Here is an 18,637-nt window from a genome sequence, read left to right on the forward strand (position 1 = left end):
CTTTGCACCCAGTCCGTTTTTTTCGTATGCGTTTTTTAAATCTGTCATTTGAAAACAGTCGGGTCAAAACACAAAAAAATCGAACCTGTTCCGAAAACTTTAATGACGGACGAAAGTTTCTGAGTCAGTCTATAAATGTGAGCAGGCGCACTGGAACTATTATTAAGGAGGGGGTGCTGCAAGGAAGGAAGATTTTTTTTCTTTTTTTTTTTACTTTTAGCCATATTTAGAGGAATATTTCATTTTAAATTAACATTAGGATTATACTGTTGTGATGTCATTATTCAGTATCTTCTCCTTTTCTCACTCACTTTCATGTAACCACCTGCTCTCCCTTTAGATTGTTTTACACTACAACAGACAGCATCACAGGCATAAACACTGAACTTATTATTGTTATTATTATTATTATTATGGAACCAGATTATGATGAAAATCAAACAGTTTTGAAGAGAGAGCGTATGAAATAAGATTAGAGCTGGGAAGCACTGTTTTTTAATGCATTTTGTTGGTGTTATAAACACAGGACAGCCAAATCCAACAATTTAGAAAATTCCATCTCTTGCCACCAGGGGGTGCTGCTGCTGCCACACCACGTGCGGCAATTTCGGATGAAAAATACAGAGTTGTTGTGCAAAAGCATTTTCAGACATAATCCGGCGATATGGCAATAAAAAAAATCAATGGTGGTATAATGCACTTTGGCTGCGGCGGTGGGTGCAGCGGGAGGTTACATAAAAAAAGCGGCCCTCCGGTGATTGTAGTGACACACAGACGCACAACATTTCTTAGGATAAAATTGGTTGTTGTAAAAATAAACAATGACATACTAGTGCTAGCAGTCAAATGGCATGTTATCAGGTAGCCTAGTAGTGTCTGTTAACTCCTAAAATAGGTTTAAGATTCAGTCAGCCTTGCATTTTCCTCTTCTGAGTATTAGCTTCATCCTCTAACCGGCCTCCACGTTTACCACAGGCAATTAGCTTATTTCCCCTGTGTCATGCCTCTGGCTCACACGTTAGCTACGCTCAACCGTCTGACGGGTCACCTCATGCCGGAAGTCCCCTCCCATAACACACACACATACTAAAAAGACTACAAACACACACACACACACACACACACACACACACACACACACACACACACACACACACACACACACAGACACACACACACACACACACATATATACTAAAGAGACTACAAACACACACACACACACACACGCACACACAGACAGACTGTCTGCCCAGAGGAAATTAAGGTAGCTACATTAGCGAGCGTAGCAGGCTTTCATAATAGTCCAGTTTTATGGAGGTTCCCTTGGGAGAGCGGATCTCTTTCCCCAGACCTCGCGGATGGGTTCAGGATACAGCCAGGAGGGTGGAGGGTGCTAAATCACACACCCAGACGCCCCACCACCCTCTTTCATCTCCCAGTACACTCACTGCATGGCCCAGCTAATGAATTGAGCTAGCTTGAGCTAGCTTGTTTTGAGTAAATCCCCCCATGGCTTTCATGCTACACAAACAAGATCAGCCATTAAAACCGGCTGCTCTGGCTCGAAGTGTACACTTAGGCCTATAATGTCTATTGTCGATCTATCTATCCATATATCCATCTATCCATCTATCCATCCATCTATCTATCTATCCATCTATCTATCTATATAATGTATCTATCTATCTATCTATCTATCTATCTATCTATATATATATCTATCTATCATCTATCCATCTATTACCTTTTTTACATCAAAAGTCCCACTAATACATGTTTTTTTGTTACCCAGGAAAGCAGCGGGTGATAGCAGCAACTTTTATATCGCACTCTCAACCCGTTAAGTTTCTCCGCAGCTGCAGGGGCTCTTTTCCCTCTCCCTTCTCCCCTCTCACTAGAAGGCGCTAGAACTTCACATGGAACACCTCATCCAGAAGGCGCTAGAATGCCTAAACAGAGGGAATGCATGTAACATTACAATAGTCCTTCATCACAGCTTACTATGACATTGATTCTCCTCCAGCAGGGAATTTTATACAACCATGCTGATAATTCCCTTCAGTTATGGCCAAAATTATGTTATCGCCATTACGCTAGCAGGAAGTAGTAGTCTTATGCCGGCCTACTTGAAAAAAAAAACAGCACATGCATTCTGTAAAAGTCACAATACTACTAGCCTACTACAGTATACAGTGTTTATACAATCATGTTAAAGATCACTCTCAAAGCGATTATTGTGTCATATGTAGATCATGCTGATTATTTTGCCCCCCCTCCCTCTCTTTTAGGTCTGGTAGTGTCAAGAATCACTGGGATGAAATCTACTACTTTGTGGAGAATTTAGCTGAGAAGTTCAAAAGGTAAGTGTGTTTTTTATCATACTTTCAGTGAAGCAATCAGCAATGTAGGCTAAGTCCTTGCTCACACGATTGTGCTGCATTAGTGGACAATTATCTCTCAGATGTTCATGTTATATAGCCTAATACAAAGAAAGCAGTAACACAAAAATCCACTTCCTTTTAACTTTGGCTCAATGGAGCCAAAGTATGGCCTTAATTCAGCAAGCATGCAGTAAAAGTGAGACATTTACATTGGCTCATGTAGAGTAGACGGACTGAAACTTGAACAGTGGAAAGGTTTGTTGATTGTACCGTTACTCTCTAGACGCTAAACAACCTTGTTGCCTCTGGACTCCCCTGATTTCCTGGAGCTCTGAGATGTGGATTTTCTTTTTAAAGAGAAACACACACTTCATACAAACATTCTCTGTCCCTAGAGCTAAAACTAGCCATATGCTAAGTCACTCAGCATACAGGCTTGTGCCATATGTCATGGCAGACAGCAGGATACAGCGTTTCTCTCGGTAGCTGGGCTGAAGGCCGTGTGTTTAAGTGTGTCATGGGGTGAAGCTGTTTTATAGCCTCTTTAGCCTGAGAGGAGGGCAATGTGTGATGGCCTCTTTTCACTGAACGATGCTGAGAAAAGCTGCATTCACAAGTGTCCCAATTCTGATTCCCCCTCATGGTGAAGCAGATTAAATGCACTTTTCATGTAAAACCGTTCACATCTGGAGAGAAGCACCGGAATTGGCAAATACTCCTTTTGATTAAAAAAAACAATTAGACAGACAATTAACAATGACAGACACTGCCTCCTGCACCGCCGCCGGACACCGCCCACTTAGCCAAATTTAACTCAGATTTAACCAAAACCCCCATACAAAATCCCATTGACTTTCAGATTCAGATTCAGATTTCTTTTATTCACACACACTTGAAAAAATATACATCTTGAAAAATGAAGGAAAACCAGAGTGTGCAAATGGGAACCCCGAGGAAGCTTTCTGAGCTTTTGGTGGGGACCCACAAAAAAATTATTACATTAAAAAACAATTATCATACAATACAGAACAGACAAAACAAGCAAAACAAAACAAGACAGGGTACTGGCCTAATACCCCCACAACGTATAATACAAGACATGAGACAGACAAGACAATTCCCAGTCAGTTTCAATTCAAATATGTGGCTAATAGTAGTAATAATACTTTTACACGTAGGTACCGTCTGGAAGTGTTAAATCCAGGTCTTCCGGACTCATTCCTTCGGTACTTTATAGAAGGTGGAAGTAATATAAGACAGGGGTTCCCACTTTTCCATGCCCCCCAAATAGCATTAGCCTTTGGCTGCGCCCCCCTATTGCAACATGTTTTTAATAGGAATGAGAAGTGTATGTGTGTGTGTGTGTGTGTGTGTGTGTGTGTGTGTGTGTGTGTGTGTGTGTGTGTGTGTGTGTGTGTGTGTGTGTGTGTGTGAGTGAGTGAGTGAGTGAGTGAGTGAGTGAGTGAGTGAGTGAGTGAGTGAGCAGAACTTTGCTCGGCTACAGCTATGCCATTCCACATGCGCTCGGGCTGAAACGTTCAGGGAATGTAAAGTGCACCCGTGTGGGTGACCTGACAGAGCCAGATTTCTTTTATTAGGTGATTGCCCTAATTACCTAATTATGTGATGTCATCAGTGATGTCATCAGTGATGATTTTCTGCTTCTTGATGTGTAAAGAGGTTTGTTGTATGAGCCTACTGCATGTTCACCTTGACTGTAATTATGACATCCACACTGTCGACTCCTCACTGTAATTATGACATCATCAGTGTCGACTCCTCAATGATGACATCATCACTGTAATTATGTCATCAGTGATGTCATCAGTGATGTCATCCTTCCTGGCTGAGCAGACTGGGTGGGTCCAACCCCCACGGGTGGTGGTCCTAGTGTCTTTGGATTCAATTATATTTGTGAAGACTACAGTATAATTATAGACTCTAACAATAAAAAAAAATATTATTCTTTTATATTATAATATTATTTTAACAAATAAAATTGAATCCTTTCCTTCCACATAAAAATTGCGAGCCTATAATCGAGCGCCCGTTGCGAGATGCCTATGTTACTTTAAACACAAGTAACTAGAAGTAAGATTTGTGTCAGATAGGTCATGTATAGGTTCAGGCCATGGCCTCTGTTGGCCCTCCCTCTGGCCGTGATGCCCTGAGATCCCTAAGGCCACCTTGGCAGTGCCCTGCTGCTACCAGCCTGCTACTGTCAGTTGCTTTAAAAGCGTCAGTGGTCTCAGTGTAATGTAGCTGTCCTATGCAAAGGATGTGTCATAGGCTCATTTTAACACACTTTTCAGAAAGAATTCTCTTCACAATGTCAATAGAGCTCAACAGTCACGTGACTTTCTGTGACGTTTCCAGCCCCGGAAGAGAGTTCCCCATTCATTTTCTCCATAGACATTTCGAAAAATCCTTAAATCCTTATATAACAAGTTTTAAGGCTGGAACTAAGCCATCCCGTTACCTACTGAATCATGAGTGTCCATTCATTTGGAGCAAAAACAAAAGATAAGCGGGGGGATAAATTTTTTCCTAATTCTAAACTAGTTGCTACATTGTTGCACTCTCTGATGTCTATAGTGTGTGTGTGTGTGTGTGTGTGTGTGTGTGTGTGTGTGTGTGTGTGTGTGTGTGTGTGTGTGTATTTAGAGTTCCTTTCCAAATATAGATTTTCACCAGTAAACAGCAATACAAAAACCTTCCACATCTGAGGACTCTGTGACGTGTTTTACGTCAACATCTTCAGTTATTGTCACGCTTAAGGCCTGTTCAGCAGCCACCACTACAAATCAATGCATCGTCTCACTTTGTCTAGCTCTGTTTGTTTATGGGTTGCATTCAAAAAACAAAAACCATGTGTACACCGACCGTTGGATTGACTTCAAAGGAGCTGAAGAATTGGGTCTGGAAATGAGATCTCCATCATTTGAACAATTTTATACTCTGACACATTCAATGCTGGCAGGAAAATGAAGCACTTTTTGGCTTTCTATTATAAAGGAATAAGACATTTGAAGACCTTTGCTTACAAATGTGTTGTTTTATAGGATAGACTACAAGTCCATTATGTTTATTATAGGATAGCATCATTTTGCTTTTGACATATACGTAAGAAAGATTGCATTTATTTTTTCCAAAATTGATATAGCATGTGGACGAGACTGAAATTAAATAACTCAAGAGCAATTCTGGTAAACCAGTCTGTAACCGGTCATTATTTGGATTTGTTCCCTCTAGTCTACAAATCACACTGGCTGGGGGAGCGGTGAGGTTTCTCATGCTGAAGACTGCAGAAACATCAGTTCTCTGTACTGATGATGCTCTATAGACTGCAGAAACCACCACTGGAAACATCAGCTCTCTGTACTGATGATGGTCTATAGACTGCAGAAACCACCACTGCAAACATCAGGCTCTCTGTACTGATGATGGTCTATAGACTGCAGAAACCACCACTGGAAACATCAGCTCTCTGTACTGATGATGGTCTATAGACTGCAGAAACCACCACTGGAAACATCAGCTCTCTGTACTGATGATGGTCTATAGACTGCAGAAACCACCACTGGAAACATCAGGCTCTCTGTACTGATGATGCTCTATAGACTGCAGAAACCACCACTGGAAACATCAGCTCTCTGTACTGATGATGGTCTATAGACTGCAGAAACCACCACTGCAAACATCAGGCTCTCTGTACTGATGATGCTCTATAGACTGCAGAAACCACCACTGGAAACATCAGCTCTCCGTTACTGGTGATGCTCTATAGCCTAGTTCCTCATTGCGCGGCTCGCGAGACGATGGCGGCTCTTGAAGCTTTAGTTGGCGGCTCTAAGAAATTGCAACATTTTTTTTTTTTTTTTGATTTTTTTTTAGATTTTTTTTTTTAAAGATTTTTCCTCCCCTGCTCTCCCCAAAATTTCAATAAACCTTTATGGCATATTATTACAATACAACAATACTGGTGTTGACAGTAATAGAAGGTGCCAAATCATTCAAAACAATAAGCATTTTGCTTTTAGGAGTATTGTGCCAGCGTGCAGCGCTGTTCCAAAACGTGTCAACGTGTGTCGTTGCCTGGGAAACGCACATCCCATAATACAACTGTTCGCATCGCATCCCATAATAGTATGATGATACTTGGGATGCCATTGCGAACATAGACGTGAACAGGTTAGCTAAAACTTCAGCGTCGCCAGCGACGGCCCCCACCGTTGCGGTCGGGGTACGTTTCGAAATCCCTCCAGGCCTGAAAGGTTTTCTAGGGGAAACTGGTATACTGTATGTGTGTGTGTGTGTGTGTGTGTGTGTGTGTGTGTGTGTGTGTGTGTGTGTGTGTGTGTGTGTGTGTGTGTGTGTGTGTGTGTGTGTGTGTGTGTAAAACAATAAAACAAAAAATGGTAGGCAGATGTGCTTGGTTGGGGTGGCTTTTGGTGTTTTGCAGTAAAAGTGGCTCTCCTAATTGTCTTTGTCCTGCCAGTGCGGCTCTCATCGAAGAAATAGTGAGGATCACTTCTCTATAGACTGCGCTGGTGGATGGAAACACCAGCTCTCTGTACTGATATTGGTCTATTTCTCTTCTTGTTACAGTCCCATGTTGAGGATGTCCTTCATCACCTTCTCATCCAGGGCATCCACCATCATGAAGCTGACTGAGAACAGGTACAGAATGTGAGGGTTCAGAAGGTTTGTTAAAGATATACAGTATGACGCCCAAGTCTTAGTGCAAGAGCAAATACTTGCTAGTTTCTAGCACTCAAAATCTCCCTTTTTTCCTTTTAATGACCACTGGGTCAGTACATCAAAGGACGTGTTTCAGCGACCCAGTGGTCATAAGACTTGGGCCATGGTGTAAAACAGGACTCCCCTTGCCTGAAACTGAAAGGCAGACCTAATTGGCCCGCATAAGCATATTGTGAAAAACATGTGGCCTACCTGGATAAAGCGTACTCCAATGATACTCAACTTGCCGCGCCTCCTGTGTGGCCCGTGATGGAATTGCACAAACCCCCCCCCCCCCCAAAAAAAACACTTTTTTTTTTACAGTGCACCTGAACGCAACATGCAAGATACCCGCTGAATAAGAGTCCAAATGTTCATGTCATTCTGGCCAATACTCCACTTCTGTTATAGCATTTAAGTCTGGAATATGGAATATCTTTCAATAATCTATGATTTAGCTGCTACTGTAAATTGTCAAATACCGCTGTCTGCTCGCTACCCAGGCACTTATATGTACTTAACCTAACTAACTTAACCTAACTAACTATCCAGTGTGCACAACATTGTCAGACCAAACTCCGGCTGACACCCCAAAAACCTACAATCCGCTACAGAAAAATGTATATTGTTTGTTTATTAACTGGCCCGTGGCCTTCCATCATTTCACAAAAGTGGCCCCCGGCCAAAGCAAGTTGAGTATCCCTGGCGTACTCTAACCCTAACCCTAACCCTACCTGCCTAAAGCTACTCTTCATGGAGAAGAGACTAGAGTGCCTACTTTTTTCTGTGACACCCATGTAGGCCTATTTTTGAAATGACACAACTGGGTTCTAACAGGAGGAAACAGAACTCATCACATCAACCCACATTAATGGCCGCGTAATCTTTCAATTTCAAAGTCAAAGCAAAAGAGAAAACGCCACAAATGCAGTTAGGCGGTTTGTTTTCCACATCAGCAGAGATGAGGAACACGACATGACCACAGTTTAAATGTTCTCTTTCCTCTCTGCAGAATAGACATCAGAAAGGGGCTGAATGCGCTGAAAAGAGAGATTCCTGGAGGAGACACGTTCATGCACCTTGGACTGCAGAGGGTAGGCTTTTGATTTGGTTTTAGAATGACAGAGGAACTTGTGTCTCTTTAGCTTAGAACAAATCACAGTTCACTGGCTTATCATCTAAAACCTCAGCGTTTCCTGCTGTTCTGACCGTAACCATTTCTTCTCATTTGAAGGCAAATGAGCAGATCCATCATGAGAACTTTGGTAAGCATCAAATGAGCGTAAGAGAAGAGATGTGCTTCTGGTTGAGCGACGTTATGTTGAGGTTAGAGTCCTGCAGGGATGACATCTTTTTGTAGGCAGAAGGTGGAAGTCCCGGACATGTTGGATCTTCAGGGGGGAAAAGCTCACTTATGGCTGCTACCTCTGATGCACTCTGACCCTGTACATATTCTGTAAACAGCAAACTTAGGCTACCTCACCTAGCTGACAAGACTGGTTATATTCTGTTAATACGGGTTATATCTGTTAATACTGTCTATATCTGTTAATATCTGAATCCTTTTTTAATATTTTATAATCTCTTTAGATACTTTATATTTTATTTGTTTATGTCTTGTATATTTGTTCTTATCAATGTTAATGAGCACCAACCACACCAAGACAAATTCCTAGTATGTGAAAACATACCTTGACAAATAAAATAATTCTGATTCTGATTCTGAAAAGTTAATGGGGTTTTGGAATGGGAATTTCACTTAAATAAATGCATAAAATAAGGTCTGTGGTTAACAAAAGTTTATGGGGGTGGTAATTTGTGTTCAGCAGGATAATCTTCACAAACGTGACTCACTTTTATGACTCTTGAAGCATTTTCTGAAAATCATGTTTAAAAAAAACTAATTTACATGATGGAATTTGTGAAGATTATCCTGCTGAACACAAATTACCACTCCCATAAACTTTTGCTAATCACCCACAGACCTTATTTTATGCATATAAGTGAAATCCTCATTCTAAAATCCCATTCACTTTCCCCCTGAAGATTCATCATGCTACTTCCTGACTCATTCCTGCGGTGCTCTCTTCACGGCTGGCTGTGTGTGTGTGGCGGGAGGGTGAATGTCTGGACTGGAGTATGGATGGTTGATGGGGTTGGGGAAATGATGAAAAACAAGGACAGGGGCAGTCAAAGAAATCTACACAGATTGCAAGTTCTGGATTTGTATTTGGAAGAATTAAAAAATGAAAAGTGTAACAACTGGAAGGTGTCTTTGTTTACTGTAATTTTTGCCCAATAGACATAACGTTGTGTTTTCCAGGGACGGCGAGCGTCATCATCGCACTGACAGATGGAGAACTTCAGGAACATCAGCTCATCGACGCACAGCAGGAGGTGAGCAACACTAGACTTTAGGCCCGGTTCACAAACTACTGCACAGACTGGAGTCTAACAAACATTTCTCATAGGCAGAGCTGCTCTAGATACACCTGCTCTAGATACACATAGCGGCTAGCCACCTGTCACTCAAAGGGGCCATGCCCTTAATGCATAATTTAAGCCTTAAGGAAATTGAAATGGGTTTAAATTGTCAAGAAAAAGGAAATACAGTAGCGCAGGAAAGAGTCCGGAAGACCTGGGGGTTAGTTAGCACTTTCACTTCCCTCATCTAAAAGTCAATGGGATTTGGGGGGATTTCGATTAAATGTGTCATTGTTATCTGAGTACATATTTGCTATTAACAGTTAGCTAGTTAGATAACTTGCACTCTGAAAAACTAGTTCTTCATCTTCACTGCCCACTGACTGATTCCAGGTTAGCTCGACTTCTGAGAGTCTAAACTCCCACTTGTAAATTGCTGCCCAGCACCTGAAATCAATGTATTGATTCCCTCTCTCTCTTCCAATAGGCAGAGAGAGCCAGATCACTTGGAGCCATTGTGTACTGTGTGGGGGTCAAAGACTTCAACGAAACTCAGGTAAAACCTTTGCTAATATTAAAATAGCTTCCTCTGAAACAAACATCATCTAAATGTTGCTCTCCCATGCATTTGATGTATGCCTCCCCGTCAGCGACAGCCGTGGCTGGAGACATATATTTTATGTTTGACCATACATCTTCTCGTGAACGTGATATACCTTGTTACGCTCTGCTGTTATCTACTTTGTCTTTGCTTGTCATCTTGGTTTTTCTTCTTGATTTTCATCTTTGATCTTTCTCTCTTTAGTTGTGTCTGGTGAGAAGGCAATTTGTTTGGTTTAGCTCATTATGTTACATATTTGTTTTGCTAGCATGCTTTATCACTCTGTAAACTAAACTAACAGGCTGTGTTGTCATGGAAACCGTTGCCAGGATCTTACTTCACCATCTCCATTGGTCTTGTTGATGTGATTGTGTCAGTGGTGCATTAAGTTCTTTGTGTTTCTGCTCTAACAGCTTGGAGAAGAATGGAGGGATAAATACCTCAACCCACCATAACTTTGTCCTCTCCTCTCTCTATCTCCCTCCATCTCTCCCTCTCCTCTCTCCCCTCTTGCTCTCTCTCCCCTCTCTCTCCTTCCCTCACTCCCTCTCCCTTTCTCTCCTCTCTCTTCCTCTCTCCCCCCTCTCTCCCTCCCTCCCTCCCTCTCTCTCATCTCTCTCTCCATCTCTCTATCCTCTCCCTCCCTCTCTCCCTCCCTCCCTCTCTCTCTCCATCTCTCTCCTCTCGCTCTCTTTCTCCCTCCCTCTCTCTCTCCTCCTCTCTCCCTCCCTCCCTATCTCTCTCCATCTCTCTCTCCTCTCCCTCTCTCTCTACCTCCCTCCCTCTCTCCTTCCCTCCCTCTCTCTCTCTCTCCTCTCGCTCTCTTTCTCTCTCACTCTCTTTCTCCAGCTGGCCACCATTGCAGACACCATTGAGCATGTATTTCCTGTGCTGGGAGGCTTCAACGCCCTGCAAGGCGTCATCAACTCGGTAAAGAAACTCTGCTCTGTGTTGTTCGAGCCATATTAGTTATCCTGCTGTAACACAAAACTCAATATTTCTCTCGTCAAATCTTGATCTTCCAGGATTAAGTGAACAATTTTTCATTACTGTAATTAACAGTTGAAACTGTTTTAACTGTCTAAATGAGACCTTCTAGCCCTCTAGGCTGAAAAGAGGCTCCATGAGCTTAAAAGTTCAGTCTACTGTATTTCTTCTGTGGTGTCTGACAGAAATAAAGAATTATCTACAGTATCTTGTACATGTGGACTTCTCTGTTCTTTATGTATTGTAAATAGCCTATGTGATTATGTTTTTGGTGCCTGGACTGTACAGAGCCAAAGAGATCTTAGGTAGGTTGTATGAGACGCACTGTTGAAAAAAATGACGAGTGCTCAGTGAGAGAAAGTGGATTCATACACGACCACATTTCCACTGTGTCTCTCTTTTACTCAAGGTCAGTAAAGGCACCATTGATTTGTATCCTGCCGTCACTGTTCAGGCCTGCAGCAGGCAGAACTGTAAGTCTTTGTGTATCAGCTTCACAGAGTACAGTGCAGGCAGGGAGCGAGCGGAGGGTAAACCCAGCTCACCCTCCTTTTTCATTCCACCAGTGAAGCTGGAATGTTTTATGTGTTTGTTTGTTTGTTGATGTAGTTATGCTTGTTTATGTGTGTCTGCGAGCGAGATGTGTCAAAGTAACACATTCTCACTCCCACCCCCTTTTTTTCCTAATTTTTTGATGCGCCTTTTTTTACGCTTTGAAAATCATAAAAGTGGTCCTCATTTGTGAAGATGATCTTGCTGAACAGAAACTTCACTGTTAACCACAGACCTTATTTCATGCATTTAACCGAAATCCCGCGACAAAAATCCCATTGCCTTTTACACGTAAGGGTGGGATGTGCTAAGTCTTCCAGACTCATTCCCACGGTACTCTATAGGGCGGGGGGGGGATATCGCATTGAACTTTGACATTCTCAGCTCTCGGAATTATCCTTGCACTGTAGTCTAATAAGTTAGTCTCTGAAGAGTTACATGATGTCACATAATGTTGCCCCAGGCTGACTCACTGAAAGCAGGCTGAAGGGCTTCCGATCGCTAGTCTGACTCACTGAAAGCAGGCTGCAGGGATAAGCTCTAGTCTGACTCACTGAAAGCAGGCTGCAGGGATAAGCTCTAGTCTGACTCACTGGAAGCAGACTGAGGGGATAAGCTCTAGTCTGACTCACTGGAAGCAGGCTGCAGGGATAAGCTCTAGTCTGACTTACTGGAAGCAGGCTGCAGGGATAAGCTCTAGTCTGACTCACTGGAAGCAGGCTGCAGGGATAAGCTCTAGTCTGACTGACTGGAAGCAGGCTGCAGGGATAAACTCTAGTCTTGACTCACTGGAAGCAGGCTGAGGGGATAAGCTCTAGTCTGACTCACTGGAAGCAGGCTGAGGGGATAAGCTATAGTCTGACTCACTGAAAGCAGACTGAGGGGATAAGCTCTAGTCTGACTCACTGGAAGCAGGCTGCAGGGATAAGCTCTAGTCTGACTCACTGGAAGCAGGCTGCAGGGATAAGCTCTAGTCTGACTTACTGGAAGCAGGCTGCAGGGATAAACTCTAGTCTTGACTCACTGGAAGCAGGCTGAGGGGATAAGCTCTAGTCTTGACTCACTGGAAGCAGGCTGAGGGGATAAGCTCTAGTCTGACTCACTGGAAGCAGGCTGAGGGGATAAACTCTAGTCTTGACTCACTGGAAGCAGACTGAGGGGATAAGCTCTAGTCTGACTCACTGGAAGCAGGCTGAGGGGATAAGCTCTAGTCTGACTCACTGGAAGCAGGCTGAGGGGATAAGCTCTAGTCTGACTCACTGGAAGCAGGCTGAGGGGATAAGCTCTAGTCTGACTCACTGGAAGCAGGCTGAGGGGATAAGCTCTAGTCTGACTCACTGGAAGCAGGCTGCGGGGATAAGCTCTAGTCTGACTCACTGAAAGCAGGCTGAGGGGATAAACTCTAGTCTGACTCACTGGAAGCAGGCTGAGGGGATAAGCTCTAGTCTGACTGACTGGAAGCAGGCTGCAGGGATAAGCTCTAGTCTGACTCACTGGAAGCAGACTGAGGGGATAAACTCTAGTCTGACTCACTGGAAGCAGGCTGCAGGGATAAGCTCTAGTCTGACTCACTGGAAGCAGGCTGCAGGGATAAGCTCTAGTCTTGACTCACTGGAAGCAGGCTGCAGGGATAAACTCTAGTCTTGACTCACTGGAAGCAGGCTGAGGGGATAAGCTCTAGTCTGACTCACTGGAAGCAGGCTGCAGGGATAAGCTCTAGTCTGACTCACTGGAAGCAGGCTGAGGGGATAAGCTCTAGTCTGACTGACTGGAAGCAGGCTGCAGGGATAAGCTCTAGTCTGACTCACTGGAAGCAGACTGAGGGGATAAACTCTAGTCTGACTCACTGGAAGCAGGCTGCAGGGATAAGCTCTAGTCTTGACTCACTGGAAGCAGGCTGAGGGGATAAGCTCTAGTCTGACTCACTGGAAGCAGGCTGCAGGGATAAGCTCTAGTCTGACTCACTGGAAGCAGACTGAGGGGATAAACTCTAGTCTGACTCACTGGAAGCAGGCTGAGGGGATAAGCTCTAGTCTGACTCACTGGAAGCATGCTGCGGGATAAACTCTAGTATTGACTCACTGAAAGCAGGCTGAGGGGATAAGCTCTAGTCTGACTCACTGGAAGCAGGCTGCAGGGATAAGCTCTAGTCTGACTCACTGGAAGCATGCTGCGGGATAAACTCTAGTATTGACTCACTGAAAGCAGGCTGAGGGGATAAGCTATAGTCTGACTCACTGGAAGCAGGCTGCAGGGATAAGCTCTAGTCTGACTCACTGGAAGCAGGCTGAGGGGATAAGCTATAGTCTGACTCACTGGAAACAGGCTGAGGGGATAAGCTCTAGTCTGACTCACTGGAAGCATGCTGCGGGATAAACTCTAGTATTGACTCACTGAAAGCAGGCTGAGGGGATAAGCTATAGTCTGACTCACTGGAAGCAGGCTGCAGGGATAAGCTCTAGTCTGACTCACTGGAAGCAGGCTGAGGGGATAAGCTATAGTCTGACTCACTGGAAACAGGCTGAGGGGATAAGCTCTAGTCTGACTCACTGGAAACAGACTGAGGAGTTAAGCTCTAGTCTGACTGACTGGAAGCAGGCTGAGGGGATAAGCTCTAGTCTGACTCACTGGAAGCAGACTGCAGGGATAAGCTCTAGTCTGACTCACTGGAAGCAGGCTGCAGGGATAAGCTCTAGTCTGACTCACTGGAAGCAGACTGAGGGGATAAGCTCTAGTCTGACTCACTGGAAGCAGGCTGCAGGGATAAGCTCTAGTCTGACTCACTGGAAGCAGACTGAGGGGATAAACTCTAGTCTGACTCACTGGAAGCAGGCTGCAGGGATAAGCTCTAGTCTGACTCACTGGAAGCAGGCTGCAGGGATAAGCTCTAGTCTGACTCACTGGAAGCAGACTGAGGGGATAAGCTCTAGTCTGACTCACTGGAAGCAGGCTGCAGGGATAAGCTCTAGTCTGACTCACTGGAAGCAGGCTGAGGGGATAAACTCTAGTCTGACTCACTGGAAGCAGGCTGCAGGGATAAACTCTAGTCTGACTCACTGGAAGCAGGCTGCAGGGATAAACTCTGCCATTGGCTCCACCATCAGTCGGAGTGAAGGGAAATCCCTTCAGCCAGACTCTCTCCTGGAAACGGAGATAGTCTGGCAAGTGACACTTTTCGATGGCTAAAAGGCGAGGGTCAGGTGATCATGGTCAGGGGCAGGCGTGCACTTTAAATTGATATAAAAAAAAGAGTAGCCTAGGGGGCGGGGCCAATAACCACCTAAATCCATGCATGGATACGACCCAGCCAGTATCAGTGTCAGTGCAGAAAAATGACTGCTGTCGTTTGTCCTTGTCTCTCCTACAGATCATCAAGAAATCCTGCATCGAGATTCTGGCAGCCGAGCCGTCTAGTGTGTGTGCAGGAGGTACACAGACACGTACACACGCGCGCAAACACACACACACACACACACACACACACACACACACACACAGCCCATTCACCAGAGTAAAATGGCGGCATTGTATGTTTCTAGGATGCATGGAAAACTAAAATATAAACATTACTGAATGGAAATAGGTTGCACGTCATACGTTGCACGTCATAGTCATAATGACATGTACTGTATAACGTAATATTCACGTTCATGATCAATGATTATTGATTTCCGCAAAAGCGGCTCAGTGCCCCCCTCTCTGGTCATTTGCGACCAGCCCGTCGACAGGGTCCACAGTCTGAAATTTCTGGGCACCACCATATGCCGCTCCCTGAAATGGGAAGTCAACACTTGTAACATTGTGAGCAAAGCCCACCAGCGGCTTCACTTTCTGAGGCAGCTCAGGAAGTTTGGTGTGTCTGGGGAGGCGATGGCTCACTTTTACAGAGCCACTGTAGAGAGCGTACTCACCTTCTCAGTCACAGTGTGGTACGGCAACACTACCGCCCTTGAGAGGAAACGGTTGGAAAGGGTGGTACGCATAGCGTCCAAAATCATCGGCCACGACCTTCCATCCGTTTCCTCCATCTATGCCACACGCACCAAACGCAAGATGCAGAAGGTGATCGCCGACCCCTCCCACCCTGCTAGCTCTCTCTTTAAACTCATGCCCTCAGGTAGGAGGCTTCAGTCTCTGAGGTGCAGGACCTCCCGTCTCAGGAACAGCACTTATCCTGAGGCGGTTCGCCTCCTGAACTCTGACCCTCTTTGCATTCGCACCTTAAACCGCACCTTAAATCCGTAGGCTTGAATTGAACTTGAACTTGAATGCACTTTATAGGCAGCTCGGTACTGCTTTTGTAAACAAATGCTGCTTGTAAAACTGTGCACTTTATTTATCTATTTCAGCCTCTCTCATATTTTATGTAGTGTTCTTTTTCCACTTTTTTATTCTCTTTTGTGTTTGAATCTGTGATTTGTTATGTTTGTTTTTACGTCTGTTCTTTAGAGCTGCACTGAAACAAATTCCAATCAACTCTGTTGACATGGCAATAAAGTATTGAATCTTGAATCTTGAATCTCATGTACGTCGCTGGGGCCTAAGGGAGTAACAGGTGGCTGACAAGCAAGAGAGCGCTAGTTCGATTAACAATCGAGGCACGTCATGTTCATACTTTCAGTTTTTAATTAACCAATTATTAACCAAACCATAGCCCTAACATCAACCAAGTTGAGGCCAATAGTCCAGTCTGCTATGATAAGATAAGATAAGATATGATAAGCACATTTCACTTGAATGGCTTCTTTGACCTTGTATAAGCCAATTATAGTTTATTGTCTACCTGCACAATCTTTTCATCCACTTAATATTTAAAATGCAGTCCATAAATATTTCCTTTCATTTGTTCTTGATTTTACTATGTGCGAATAAATAAACTAAACTAAAAACTTTGTATTTTGAAAATGATACATCATATCACATCACTCACATGTATCAGGTGCAAAACGTGTCCCTGAAATAGAAAGTGTCGGTGCTGTTGTGTGTCAGAGTCTTTCCAGGTGGTGGTGAGAGGAAACGGCTTCCTCCATGCCAGGAACATCAACCAGGTGTTGTGCAGCTTCAAAGTCAACGACACCATCACTATCAGTGAGTACAGTATCTGCACTTCACCATGTTCAAAGAGCATGGTGCAGGTTGGACACCACATTGCATTCATACTGTATGTGGGAGGGGTATAGCAATGTGTGTTTTTGTTTTTTTATTTGTTGTTGTTTGTTTGTTTGTTTGTTGGGGGGGGGGGGGGGGGGGGGGGGGGTACATAGCTGCATCTAGACTATGATCTAGACTCATTTTTGTAAACTGCAGGGGGCACTGTTCCTGAAATGGAACTGTGAAGTCACAGGGAACTAGTCACCTTTAGATGATACATCAGATCAGCAATATGTCATTTTGTAGGCGGCACATGTTCCCGCACCCTTTTAGCGGGGAAACACAAGCCTCTCCCTGTTGACTTCAATGTAAAATTGCATGCACTACCCCAAAAAATAGATTTTGTTTTTGGGCTATTTTCATACTAATCATGAGCCCAGAATGTAAATTCATACTTTTTTAACCTGCACCACGTTCTTTAATGACTGTCTTTAGCTGTTTTGACCATTCACTGTAATACTAACCATCTGTAACAATTATAAATAGTCACCACTGCAGTGTGATTGTTTCATTGGCAGTCTGTATTTCCTTGAGAACAGCTGAAAGTACGACACAAACTTGGCTCCCCTGTGGCTTTATAACAGTGTGTTATCCTGTGTATTATTAGGCTACTCTCTGAAAAAGTAACCTATTGTAAGCACACAATAATCAATTAAAACACTTTAAAGTATCCTTAATACATTATGTACTGTACTATACTACAAAAACGTGTAACAACATTGTACTTACAGTACAATGTGTGTTGTTATGGTTGTTACTTTCAATGAAAATCAGATATCCGTTTCAAAGACTGTTCATCCTGACGAGAATACATCTCTAAGGGGGAAACATTGAGCAATTTAAATAGACAAATATTGACACAAAATATCAGCTATCAGCAACTTGAATCGTAAATAAAATCCACAACGGACAAATTCTTCTTCTTCTTCTTCTTCTTCTTCTTCTTCTTCTTCTTCTTCTTCTTCTTCTTCTTCTTCTTCTTCTTCTTCTTCTTCAAGAAAATGGTCAAATTTAATATAGCCTTCAAAAACATTAGTGGCTGAACACTGGTTATTACACCAATTTAAGGCCTATATGTTGGAATATGTTTTTGTTAAGTGCTTACACGTTATTATCATGTACTTAATACTTGTCACCAGTTTAATAGTCGGCTAAATACACTGGAATGAAGCCAGTTTGAGGACTGTACATCTATCAATGTGCTTGGTTGACCCACCAGATGAGAAGCCTGCAGCCGTAGAAGAAACATTCCTACTGTGTCCGGCTCCTGTCATCGACGATATCGGGAAGTAAGTGATTTTTTTCTCTCTCTTTTTTGTCTTTTTTACAAACTTATAATTTCATTTGAGGAAAAACAATGAAAAAAAGTTATTCTACTTTGTCAAACGAGGATTAAAATCCACAATTACAATCCAGGCACTCTAAATATAAGAGTTTTGTTAGTGCAGTGCTAGTGGCGTTCCTGATTGGCCAACTTGCGCTGTCAATCACAGCGCAGTCGCTGATTGGCTCTTCCGCTTTGCAGCTTCTGCTTAACATCCTCCCAGGCCTTGGGGCCAGACAGTCTTGCAGAACCACATGAAATGTGAGTTCACGTGACGGGCTGGTTTACCCGGCTAAAGAAGACCTACATTGGTCGAAAAGTTTTTTTTTTATGATTTAAAGACTTTTAAAATATTTCCTTCTCTGTTGTTGTTATATATATTTTTATATTTGGAGGATTGTCCTTTTGTTTGTTATAGGCTACTTTCATTTGCTCTCAGATGTCCTTGGGAAAACACTTGTCATGCAAAGAGGC

General features: G+C 43.4%; 1 protein-coding gene across 1 annotated transcript in view; it reads left to right on the forward strand.

The window, feature by feature from the left end:
• Positions 1–18,637, forward strand: part of antxr1c (ANTXR cell adhesion molecule 1c) — a gene marked incomplete at both ends in the record, with an annotated part of 63,182 nt that overhangs the window by 22,104 nt on the left and 22,441 nt on the right. Inside the window, 10 exons of the mRNA XM_083635793.1 lie at positions 2,292–2,363; positions 6,993–7,064; positions 8,137–8,218; positions 8,359–8,389; positions 9,448–9,521; positions 10,036–10,104; positions 10,999–11,079; positions 15,056–15,116; positions 16,678–16,776; positions 18,059–18,128. Coding sequence (XP_083491919.1) covers positions 2,292–2,363; positions 6,993–7,064; positions 8,137–8,218; positions 8,359–8,389; positions 9,448–9,521; positions 10,036–10,104; positions 10,999–11,079; positions 15,056–15,116; positions 16,678–16,776; positions 18,059–18,128 — 711 coding nt within the window. The remainder of the gene's footprint in view (positions 1–2,291; positions 2,364–6,992; positions 7,065–8,136; positions 8,219–8,358; positions 8,390–9,447; positions 9,522–10,035; positions 10,105–10,998; positions 11,080–15,055; positions 15,117–16,677; positions 16,777–18,058; positions 18,129–18,637) is intronic.

The sequence above is a fragment of the Poromitra crassiceps genome, assembly GCF_964638095.1.
Source record: "Poromitra crassiceps genome assembly, chromosome: 4".
Lineage (NCBI taxonomy): Eukaryota > Metazoa > Chordata > Actinopteri > Beryciformes > Melamphaidae > Poromitra > Poromitra crassiceps.